At 39.6% G+C, this 13,128-nt stretch overlaps 1 protein-coding gene across 2 annotated transcripts in view; it reads left to right on the forward strand.

Annotated features, from left to right (window-relative positions):
* Positions 1-2,706: 2,706 nt before the first annotated feature.
* Positions 2,707-13,128, forward strand: part of arhgap5 (Rho GTPase activating protein 5) — a 63,606-nt gene continuing 53,184 nt past the window's right edge. Inside the window, exons 1-3 of one of the 2 annotated variants that reach the window (XM_072267297.1) lie at positions 2,707-3,334; positions 4,758-8,665; positions 11,547-11,682. In XM_072267297.1, coding sequence (XP_072123398.1) covers positions 4,943-8,665; positions 11,547-11,682 — 3,859 coding nt within the window. In that variant the 5' untranslated portion in view covers positions 2,707-3,334; positions 4,758-4,942. The other variant, XM_072267304.1, reaches the window with a different exon arrangement.

Consider the following 13,128-nt stretch of genomic DNA (forward strand, 5'->3'; position numbering starts at 1 on the left):
ACATTTCAAATGCCTCCAGTCGTCGTTGCGCTTCCTTGCATAAGGTCCACGATTCGACTCCATACAACAGACTGCTCCAGACGTAGCATTTCCAAATTCTACAACACAGCCCGAAGTCCAACCTCTTGCCACACAGCACGTCACTCAGGCTCCAGAATGTTGATCTTGCAATCTCAATTCTTCGTCTAATTTCTATATCACATTTCCCATCCTCTGTGACCATCTGTCCCAAGAACACAAACTTCTTGACTTGCTCTATGCCTACACTGTTAATTTTGATACTGATTTTGGGGACCTCTTTCTTCGTGATACTACCATCATCTTCGTCTTTGCAGCATTTATTTTCATTCCAAATTGTTCTCCTTCAGCATTTATCTTATGTACTACTCTGAGTAACTCATCCTCAGTCTCGGCTAACAACACTGAATCATTTGCATACCTCACGTTGTTCACCGTCACTCTACCAATTTGGAGACCAGCTTCATCGTTCAACACCCTGAAGATTACCTCTGAGTAAATGTTAAATAATAAAGGGGACATAATCATCCCTGGCGAACCCCTTTTTGGATCTCAACTTCTGGTGAATTCCCACCAGTAGTTCTTATTACTGCCTTCTGATGCCAGTACAGACTTGCAACCAGTCAAACATCTTTCCCATCCAGCCCCAGTGAGTTCAGGCAATTGACCAGCTGTTCATGATCGACTTGGTCAAAAGCTTTTTCGTAATCCAAAAAGCACATGTAAGTGTCTTTTTTTTCTAGACCTCGTTCCACAATCATTCGTAAATTAAAAATCCCTTCACGGGTACCCTTACCCGGTATAAATCCGCTCTGGCAACTCATTAATTTCATTAAGAACTGGTCCTTTTTATTCTGCTTAGAAGTATTAATAACAAGATCTTGGAAGCATGACTTATAAGACTTATAGTTCCAAAGTCTGAGCATTTTGTGCTCTTACTTTTCTTTGGGATCATGACAAACTCTGACACCACAAAATCTGTTGGCCACTTTCCTGTTGAGTAGATTATACACTTATAAAATTATATACTTGGACTGAATGGAGTCTACTGAGGCAAAGTGTTAAAGCTTCTAAAGCAAAGATAGATGGATTATAGATAAACAAAAACTGAAAAGGTTGCAGGACACAGGCAGCAATCGGAACAGCCATTGGAGATGTTGGGGGATCTGGAGAAGATGTATAATTCGTTTCCTTCTGCTTAAATATTACCATCCCTTTCCCAAGCTCCTCTAAACATAGAATTAAAATCTGCTTCCAACTATCTGCTGGTATAATTCCGGCTTTCTGTGTGTCTTCATGCCCCAAAATTTATCAGCAATGTTGGACATCAGGAATAAAATCAGAAATTGCCGTAAACATTCAGCAGGTCAGGCAAACTGTTTTAATCTTTTTGCATATATCTTCCTTTCTGTTGGATTTTACCCTTTCTATTTTTAACTTCTGTTAGATGCAATGCTAAAGGCATTACAAAAGACATAATTACTGTTATATGGGTCCAGTGGGTGTGAAGGTTCTGGCAATTTATCCTATTTGGCAATTTATCCATAGTGTAAATTCAAAAAGAGAGAAATGTCACAATGTTTGATTTGATCAAGGTTCCAAGGTGTTGTACACATTTGGTCATATTCTCTAAATTTCAAGATTATTTCTTCAGTTTTTTTTAAACACCCCATATTCTTGGATTAATTATGAGATATGGAGAAGTTTCTCAGTCTTTGAAAGTGCTCAGATTTCCCATCAGATCTGCTCCACCCTCTCATTTTACAGTGCAGTCTGAACAGACCCTAAAATTACATACTTCCACTGAATTCTATGTTTTACAACTATCTACCAGATTAAACTGCAACACCTTTTACTCTAGATTACACAAGTACTCAAGTTTCTGGAGATTTTAACCCACAAACTCAGATTTAAAGCCATAAGAACAAATCGTCGAAGTCTTAAATTTACATAAAATTGTTTGAAAATTCACAATTTGTTTTGACGTTTTAAAAAATCCTTCGTTTTATACGAATGTGTCAACAGATTTCATTTTTCTTGTATTTCGCTTGGACAGTTTGTATTTTCAATTGTTTAACCTCAAAGAGACTTTTACAAATGATCCTTTTGTTAGAATTCATTGTAGGGAAGAAAAAGGACGAGATTTAGAGTTCAACGCTAATCAGTAGTGTTATTGAATAAAATCAATATTCAGAACGAAAACGAAAAATTGTGTAAAGTGAAAGATTAACGCTTAACAGAAACGACTTTACCTGCAAATTATTGTCTACACTCCGTTTTGTGTCATATTCCTAGCATTCTCAGTACTTCACATAGTCGCGAAACTTCCACCAACGGGGCTATTTAGCTAACAGAATGACTAAGTACACTACCAAACATCCACAGCGTTTGGCTTTAATATGACTGTAATTTCCGCACTATAAACCAATATTCCCAAATTAAATCAGGACCTTCTGCAAATCCATGGTGGACGAGAAGCTCGACGACCATTCGTTAACGTTCATGCGGATTTGTAGCTGCTAAAGGTAACATAACGTTTCGCAGCGAGGGGCTCTCTCCGGCGTACTGCACGAAAGCGGGAGCGGGTCCACATCCGTGTCCTGCTTTCCCATGTTCGCAGGGAGCTCCTCCTCCAAGGGGGGGGGTGGACATTCCTGGCATTTCCAAGGATGCGAGGCGCCTCAGGAATCCCCCGAGAACACTGGCGCCGGGATCGCACTCGCAACTGCTTGAGCCACCTCCCTCCGAGGGGGAGCAGGAGGAGGCCCCGAACTCCCTCCGGTCGCCCCCTCCCCACCCCTCCGCCCCCCGTGACGTCTCTGCGACCGGCCGTGCCCGTCCTGTCCCGTCCCGTGCGTGTGGACGCGCGTGTGCGTGGAGCGAGGTTGCCGCTGGAAGGACGCCGACGCCGACGCCGTCTCCGTCAGTGTGGCCGCCTCCGCCTCCGCCGCGGTGCTGCTGCTGCTGCTCTGTCCTGTCGTTGTTTGCCGGAGGGCGGGGGAAGAGGCAGAGGGATAGACGCGGCGAGACGAGTTTGCTCGAGGAGCCCAAATAGCTGGAAAAGTTGTGCGCCGGTATCCGCCATTTCAGTCCACACGTCGCTTTGATTTGCCCGCTCGGCCAAGGAGAGCGAAAAGCGAAGGGGGTGTGGGCGAGATAAAAACTTGTTTCGCGAGCTGAGTCTTACAGCTGCCGGGTGCTTGGTTTTTTTAAACATTAAAAAAAACCATCAAAAATGCGTTTTAAGAAAAACGATCCATCCGAGGAGGAGAGTTGAAAAAAATAATGTAGAAGTGGCGGCGGACGAGCACGTCAGGTACAACTACAACGAAAGGCTGTGTTAATCCCGGTGCGAGGAGGCGGGGGAATAAGCCGGGCCGGGGCAGGCCGCGGAGGGAAACCGAGAGTAGCTTGGCAGCAACCATGTTGGGTAAGGGGAAAATCCGGATACAATGGAGGGAATGGTGAAGCTCGGCCAGCGAGGGAATTTAACGCTGAGTAATAGGCAACCCGTCTGCATCAAGCCTCGCTCGCTCTTCGAGCGCTGCGATTGTTTGCTGTAAAATTTCTCCTTATGGTTTTTTTTAGTGGAGGGGCGATGTTTCATTTTGGGGAGGAGGGTTGGTCGTGAGAGACAGTCTTTCCTTGACCTGTCCAGGCGCATACGATAGAAACAGTTTTTAAATAATCCCTAAAATATGTAATGGCAAAGTGATGATGTAACCGAACTGGAATTAGTGTTTATTCGATTCACATAAGTATTTGTATATACATGTGTAAAATATCGACATTCCGGATTTTAGCTCGTAGTGGGGGAGGGTATTGGGCCTATTGAAGGTGTCTTTAGAAGATGACATTGAGTGTTCTTTACTTGTATGCCTTTTTTGCGTGTTTTAAAAGTATACGGGAAAAGGAAGCTATGAAAAATTGTCACAGTTAATAAATGTATCTATTTTATTGTCATCTTTTATTGGTTTAGCTGAGTCACACATTGCCAGTTTCAGTCCCGTAGAATGATATTGGTTTTAAAATATGTATGTACAGTGGGATGGGATTTTATAAACCTGCCATAGCGCACTGAGTGAGGATCGGCAATTTATATGTTTTGGCTGCGGTGAAATTGCCGCAGCTGTGCGTGTAATTTATAATTTGAGGCTTCGTAACTGTCGCTTTTTTTCCTATTATTTATTTGGAATCTGAATATTTCAAGTAGAATTTAAGTGGTGATTTAAAAAAAATGAAGTATTTTGCAAAATTAAAAGAAGAAATTTACAGCTGCTTCACTGAAAATATAGAATCTGTCTTCAATGAGGTAGCCATTATAAAGTAAACTGTTTTTAAAAGTCAACATTTAAAATCTGATGTATTCAGATAAACATTACAAGATTTTTAAATATTAAAACATTTTGCTAATTATTTGCCTCTGAATAAAAAAACAATCTGCTGTATATTGCTGTTTGAGTACTTAATTATAAATCTATTTTTTCTGTTCTGCTGTTATGCTGCTTGATTCTACAAGGGGTTCTTCCAAATCTGTCATTCATTTTGTACTTTGACTCTGTTATATTTGTATAATTTTAATAATGTGAGGTTTAAGGATGGTCAACAAACTTTTCCTTCGTTTCACTTCCGTGTGCTGTGATAGAATGAATGGAAGTTATCAGTTTGTAAGTTGATATTTGTCATGTTTTTTTCCTAAATACTTGAACCTTTTAACTGATTTTGTTTGTTTTAAACAGAACTTAAATGTTGAGGAACTATGGACTAAAATAAGATTATGAAGAAAAATGTATTTTCAATGAAAATGGAGCTCATTATGGACTGCATCAAAGAGAAGCAGTGACCCACTGTATGTGGGTTTACCACAGAATAAAGGAGCACATTCCAATGTTGTCTTCAAATATAAAGGGATGACTGGCAAAGAATGATGGCAAAAAACAAAGAACTGCGTCCCCCAACATACAGTATTAGTGTGGTGGGATTATCAGGGACAGAGAAAGAGAAAGGTACAAGTGGTGTTGGAAAGTCTTGTTTATGCAATCGATATGTGCACCCAAAAGCGGATGATTATTACCCAGAGCATACCTCAGTACTCAGCACGATTGATTTTGGAGGCCGTGTTGTCAACAATGACCATTTTCTGTTCTGGGGTGACGTAAGCCACACAAGTGAGGAAGGAACTGAATATAAAGTACAAGTCATTGAACAAACTGAGTTTATTGATGACCAAACTTTTCTGCCTCATCGAAGCACAAACTTACAACTATATATAAAACGAGCAGCTGTATCAAAATTACAGTCAGCTGAAAAGTTAATGTACATCTGCACTGATCAACTGGGTTTGGAGCAAGACTTTGAGCAGAAGCAGATGCCAGATGGTAAGCTAACCATCGATGGTTTTCTCCTGTGCATTGATGTGAGTAAAGGGTGCAATAGGAAATTTGATGATCAGCTGAAGTTTGTAAATAACCTTGTTGCTCAGCTGACTAAAACAAAAAAACCAATTGTTATAGCAGCAACAAAATGTGATGAATGCGTTGATCACTACCTGCGGGAAGTGCAGGCTTTTGCAACTAACAAAAAGAATATGCCTGTTGTAGAAACTTCAGCACGATTTCATGTGAATGTGGATTTGTGTTTTGCTACTTTAATTCAATTGTTGGATAAAACAAGGGCAAAGCCGAAGATTATTCCATATTTGGATGCTTATAAGCAACAGAGACAACTTGTTGCTTCAGCAACGGACAAATTTGAAAAGTTGATTGTCCAGGCTGTAAAAGATTATCATGCAGAGTGGAAAACTGTAAGTAATAAATTGAAAAATCACCCTGATTATGAAGAGTATGTAACTTTGGAAGGGACAAAGAAGGCAAAAAACACATTTTCTAAGCACATAGAACAGCTCAAACAGGAACACGTTAGAAAACGACGGGAAGAATATATTGCTTTGTTACCAAAAGCCCTGAATATATTGCTTCCTGAGCTTGAGGAAATTGAACAGTTGAACTGGTCAGAGGCTCAAAATGTTTTGGAACAGAGACCTGACTTTCCCCTCTGGTTTGTTGTGTTAGAAAAAACACCCTGGGATGAAACTGACCACATTGATAATATTAATGATAAGAGACTTCCCTTTGACCTTCTCAGTACATCAGAAGGAGAAAAAGTTTACCACAATCACGTGCAACATTTGATTTCTGAGAGACGAAGGCTTGAAATGAAAGAAAAGTTCAAGAAGCACCTTGAAAAGGTACAGTTCATAACACCTGGGAAGCCCTGGGAAGATGTGTCATGTTTTGTCATGGACAATGAAGCTTGCAAGTTTATAACTGATGCTGATCGTAGAGAAGTTTACAGTAGACATCAACGAGAAATTGTTGAAAAAGCAAAAGAGGAATTCCAGGAAATGCTTTTTGAACATTCTGAACTTTTTTATGATCTAGATCTTAATGCAACACCCAAAATGAATGAAATCAACACTGTTCTAAGTGAAGAGCCAAGATACAGGGCACTACAAAAACTTGCACCGGATCGGGAATCTCTTCTGTTAAAACACATAGGATTTGTCTACCACCCAACTAAAGAAACTTGTCTCAGTGGTCAGAATTGCATGGACATTAAGGTGGAACAATTACTTTCTGCCAGTCTTATACAGTTTGATAACAATCGGCCAAACATGCATCAGGATAGTGCCAATATTGATAAGCTTATTCTTGTTCTCTTGGGTAGAGATGGACTTGCGCAGGAACTAGCTAATGAAATTCGAGTTCAGTGTACTGATGATGAGTATACTTTAGATGGTAAGATATATGAACTGGATCTTCAACCAGTGGATGTCAATACTTTTGTATTGTCTGGTCTGCTTACAACACATCGACCTCATGGCTATTTCTGTGTTTATAACTCCACAGAGTCACTTAGTTGTATGGCTGATTGCATAGAACGGATAAGAAGTGAAGCTACCCCAAACAGGAAAGGCAAGTTTACAGCTAATCTTTCATTTACAGTTATATTAGCAAACCAGAGAGACATTGGTAGCAAGAACTTGCCAATTTTAAGACTTCAGGGACAGCAACTTGCCAATAAGTTGCAATGTCCTTTTGTTGATGTGCCCTCTGGAACCTATACTCGCAAATTTCATGAATTCCAAATAAAACAAGCTCTTAGAGGTCTCTTGGAAGCATTGAAAAACAATTTAAATGTTGTTAGTCCTTTGCCCAGTATTAAAGATATGACAGAAGCTGACTTGAGAATTGTAATGTGTGCCATGTGTGGAGATCCATTTAATGTTGACATAATTCTTTCACCTTTCCTGGAATCTCAGTTTTGCAGTGCTGCTCAGCCTGGTCATAGTAATTCTCTCCTACTTGAGAAGATTATTGGTGAAAAGCGCAAACGAATCCAGATTACAATACTTTCATACCACTCATCTATTTGTGTAAGAAAGGATGAGTTAGTCCATGGGTATATCCTGGTTTATTCAGCAAAACGAAAAGCTTCCATGGCAATGCTCCGTGCCTTTTTGGCAGAAGTGCAAGATATCATTCCTGTTCAGTTGGTGGCTGTTACTGACAGTCAAGCTGACTTTTTTGAAAATGAAGCAATTAAAGAGTTGATGACTGAGGGTGAACATATAGCAACAGAAATATCTGCAAAATTTACTGCTATATATACTTTGTCACAGTATCATAGACAGACAGAAGTTTTCACACCATTCTTCAGTGAAGTTCTAGAGAAGAAAAATAGTATTGAAAATTCGTTTATGTATGACACCAGAGAATCCAGTAATGCAAATGATGATGCCTCCTTGTCTCCTCGGGCAAACTCTCCAGCTTACAATTATTATCCTGACTCAGAAGATGACAATGAAGCACCTCCACCATACAGCCCTATTGGAGATGAGGTGCAGTTGCTTCCCTCATCCAATGATCGTTCTAAACATCGATCAGATTTTGAAGGGACTGAATATCCAGTTCACAGTAGTCCAATTATTAATCATGAGAATCATAAAGTGCCTCCACCCATTAAACCCAAACCTTCTATTTTGAGGCACGACGTGAGAAAACTTGATCCAAATCTTGTGAAAACCATTGAACAGGTAATTGGTAAAAACCCAAAGAGAAACAATCGAGCACCTTTTGGCCATCCAGATGACCTAGATCCAACTGACAATTACTCAGTCCCAAGAGATTCTCTGCTAAAACCGAAAATGGATGATGAAATATATTCTGTTCCCCAAGATTCAAAAACTTCTAAGATTATAAGAAAGCCAACATTAATTGGAGGAAATAATTCCCTAGGAGAAGAAGAAAATGGCTTGCTTGATCGATCTGCAAAGCAACCCATAATACGGAAGCCTTCAAAGTACAAATACAAATCGAAGACACTATTTAGAAAGGCTAGATTATACTATAGAAGGAGAGAACGCTTTGATGGTAGTGATGATGAAACTGTGCCATCATCTTCACGCAAGCCAAAGAAGGGGAAAACTCATCGTGGGAGTGAGGAAGATCCTTTACTGTCCCCAGACAGTTGTGGGAAAGCAGGGATTGATAATCCTGCTATTGCATCTGATCCAGAAGTTGATGATCCAAGGAGGAAGAGGGATAAGAAACCAGCAAAACCAAAGCCACAAAAGCCAAACAAAAAGGCAAGTTTTGAATTGTATTTTTTATTTTTCATACAGAATTGTTTTAAATTGTGGGCTAACATTATTTGGGTCAACCAATGTTTCTTCCAAATGTTTCTAACGTCATGATCACTGTTGCACACACTAAATTTGTTTTTACTGAAGAAAAAGCAATATTAATTGAAAGTTAGAAATTAATTGCAAAATAGATCTAGAGCTTTGTCAATGGTGTACTGTAGGCTGATTTACACTTCTGCGTAGGCTCTACGCAAGTGGCCTACGCCGTTGTGAGCATTTATACTTGTGCGTTGGTGTGTCTGTGTCACTCTGCAATTCACCGCCAAAACTAGTTGGTGGTGGGGTTTCTATGCCACTGTGTTGAGTTTCTTTGTGTACTTTAAACAATGGTGACTGAAACTGAGTGCATAATGTTGGAGTTGGAACCAATAATTGTTGAACAAGAGTTACTTTTATTGAAATTACTGCAACGCAAAAAAGGGAGATGTCGAAGGAGATGGTGTGTATGACCATTGAACGGATTGAGGCAGAAGGAGGGTGAATTTTCTGTGCTTGTCCGGCCACTGAGAGACATGGACGAGGAAATGTATTTTTGATGTTTTCGGATGTTGGCAGGTAGATTTGATGATTTGATAAGAAGAAGCAACGGGAAATGCGTAGGAGGAAGTGCGATGCTACCAAGCAGACCAATCACAGTTGTTGCGGTCTGTGTCGCCATGAAGCGTAGTTACATTTTTGGGGAGATACACGTCAGGCTACGGTGTAGATTCGACGCAGAAGAATAAATTGGCCTTAAGGATTGATTTATCAGTAGACCTGTGAATTTTTAAGTGAATCTTGTTCTTTCAGCCCTGCCGTTTCTGCATAAGAGCATAACAATGTAGCCAATGTTATTTTGTACCAACATCATCTTGATTATATTGCACAAATTGGTAATTCCTTTGTATTCTGCATTGTTTTGAATTAAGTATTTTCTTTATCTGGCAAATTCTTGGTTAGTATACAAGACTTAAGATCTAAATTATCTACAGTGCCTTGTAAAAGTATTCAGCCCCTAACCCTTTGTTCACACAAATGAATATTGCAGTCAGAGATTTTGATAATTTAAATGAGAATTTTTATTTGTGTATCACATGCTGCTTTTTTTTCCACAGTGGCACCCAAAAACACAGGGAAAATAGTAAAGCATGAAAAATTAAAAATCAAAGTCTGAAATGTCAGCAGGTCAAAAGTATTCACCCCCCCCCCCCCCCCTTTGCTCAGTACTTAGTTGAGCCACCTCTTGTAGATATTACAGCCAAGTAGTCTTTTTGGTTAAGTCTCTATTAGCTTTGCAAAATGTGATGGAGCAAGATTTGTCCATTGCTCCTTGCAAAATTGCTCAAGCTGTGCCAGGTTAGTTGGGGAGTGGTGGTAGACAGCAATCTTGAGGTTGTGCTGGAGATGTTCAGTTGGGTTAAGGTTAGGACTCCAACTGGGCCGCTCAAGGACATTACAGTTTTCTTCATTTGAAGCCACTCCATGGTTGCTCTGGCAGTGTGCTTTGGGTCATTGTCTTGCTGAAAGATGCATCTCCTCTCCAGTTTGAGCTTACTGTCAGAGGCTAATAGGTTTTTAAACCAGGATCTGTCTGTCTTTAGCAGCATTCATCTTTCCATCAATCCTGAACAGATTTGCTGTCCCTGCTGCTGAAAAGCATCCCCAAAACCTGATACTATCTCCATCATACTTTACAGCAGGAATGGTGTTACCTGGCTGATGCACAGTATTAGATTTACACCACGTGTACTGCTTAATGTTAAGGCCAAAAAGTTCCACTTTAGTTTCATCTGACCAGAAGACCTTCTTCCACATTTTTACAGCATCTCCTAAGTGACACTTTGCAAGGTCTTTATGGGCAAGAATATCCTTCTTTTTAAAAGCCAGGGCATTTTCCTTGCCACTCTCTGTAAATATCCCTTTTGTGCAAGGCCTTAGAGATTGTGGAGCCATGAACTTCATCTCCAGTTGCAGCCACTGACATCTGCAGCTCACTTTGGTGTCACAGTAGCCTCTTTCATAAGTGCCATTTGTCTATAGTGACAAAGTTTAATGGGGCAGCCTAACCCTAGGCAGTGCGGCTGTGGTCGAATATTTTTTCCACATTTTCACGACGAGCTCTGAGGTATGTTCAGTGCCTTTGAGATGATCTTGTATCCTTCCCCAGATATGTGTTTCTCTATTATCATTTCCCTGACTTGTCTTGAATGCTCTTTTGTCTTCATTTTGGATTGGTGTGTTGAAAATCTACCATACCGTTGGACCTTGTATGGGGGCAGTGCTATGAAATCATTGAAAACAGGTGATCCCCCAGTTTTTCCACATCAACAAATTGGGTGAGTTGGTGAGTAATTTATTGTACCTGAAGAAAGTTAGCATAGTAGTTACAAAGTAGTTACAAAGATACTTTTTTTCAGCTTCACAATTTTGGGTTTTAATTTTTGGTATGTTGTTGACAGGTTTGGGATTTTTTCTTTTGATTTGACATGATGCACAGTGTTTTGTAGATTAGCTCAAAAATTCTACTTCATTATATTTTAAATTTAGAAAGTGAGACAGGAAAATGTGAGAATAGTTGTGGGGGCTGTATACATTTTCAAGGTAGTGTAAAATTGTGAAAATGCCTGATGTCATCCAGATCTGACTGATATGTCAGTATCTTTTTCAAATTTGCTTTCATGAAAAGTGCAATAAATTTGTGGAAAATTCCCTTTTTTTAAAACTGAAGAAGTACCATAGCTTTCAAGTGCCACACTAAAATGCGAAGAAACTTGTGAAAATCTACTTTACTTAAATGTCTTGTGCTGATAAGCACCATAAAACCTAATTGAATTACTTTTCAAAGGGGCCGAAACCTGGACTACCTGCAAGAAGAAATTGGGAGAGTAATTACTTTGGGGTTCCTCTTGAAGATGTGGTTACTGCTGATAATCCTATACCAGCTTTTATTGAACGATGTGTGGAGTACATTGAATCTACAGGTAGGCATGCACATTATACTGGAGCTGAGAGCTAAATGCATTGAGAAGCTTGTAGAATTCGAGAATCTAAATGGCAGTGGAATGTAATATGTCAGTTGAATCTATGCTGGATTTCTGAAGAATTGTCTAATTATATTTTCAATTCAGTAATTTCTCACTTTATGAACACTCAATTTATTATTTTCCTGCATGGTTATTGACTATGGTATGTATCTTTAATTTTTAAAGTTTTTTTGCTGTACCAAATAACATGGTACTCTCAGAATTTGGGAATACACTGCACTTTATCCAGCCTTTTCAAGTTATGAAACTTAGAAAATGTTTTCGAGGAACACATTCCTTTCCATAAATAAAAGAAATTGCTGAATAGCTTTACAAATCGAAGAAATCCAATTCCCTTTTGAAAGTTACTATTGTATCTGCAGGGCAGCAAATCCATATAACCATTGATTTCTTCAAAAGACAAAATATTATTTCTCTTGTCTCTTGTTCCAGTTACCTTAAATTTGTGTCCTCTGGTTACTGACCTAACAACTTGTGAAATCAGTTTTTCTCATGCATGCCAATGCCATCGCAATATACAGCACTTAACATTCTTTGAAGACCTTCTGAAGGACAATAAGTCTTTAGACTCTCTACATGGTGCTCTGTAAATTTGCTTTCATTGTGGTAACTTTCCAATGTATACTTATACAAAAAAAAATATAGATTTAGCTGTATTTGTCACATACTGTATACATCGAAACATAATGATGTGTTGATTCCGTCAACAACCAGCACAGTTGTAGGATGTGCCGTGGGCAGCCCGCAGATGTCACCCTGTTCCTAGCACAAACATAGCATTCCCACGTCTTACTAACCCTAACTTGTATGTCTTTAGAATGTGGGAGGAAACCAGAACATCCATAGGAAACCTACACAGTCACAGGGACAATGTACAGACTAGTTACGGACAGTGGTGAGATCGCTTGCACTGTAAAGCGTTGTGCCCACTGTGAAGCTACTGTGCCGCCCGGTAATATAGTCTGAAAAGTAATCATTCAAGATGGCTCTTGGCTTGCAACTTGGCTAACTGTACTACTAAATGCATTGGTTTTAACTCTGCTGTGCAGTTTATTATATACAGCTTGATTAAATATCTTTTCAAAGCCCCATATATATGCCTCGAATGCAAAACTTCTGCTAAAGAGTTCAGCCATTGCATTAATTTCAGGCATTTGTTTAGGTAAACTCAAAATTTAAGCCTTGAGATATTAACTTGTGTGGCAAAGTAGATTACTTCATGGGGTGGTGGGGGGGGGCGGGGGCGAGTTTTATTTGTTTCTATTTCTGGATGGAAGTTTGGCCCAAATGAGAATGTTGCAGAAATCTGGCAAGAGACAATCTGCTGAGGCTTTCAAAGTGAAGTTCATTGTGAATTTGTTTGCTGTCATGACACCAAATTTG

The sequence above is a fragment of the Mobula birostris genome, chromosome 1 (assembly GCF_030028105.1).
Source record: "Mobula birostris isolate sMobBir1 chromosome 1, sMobBir1.hap1, whole genome shotgun sequence".
NCBI classification, from domain to species: Eukaryota; Metazoa; Chordata; class Chondrichthyes; order Myliobatiformes; family Myliobatidae; genus Mobula; species Mobula birostris.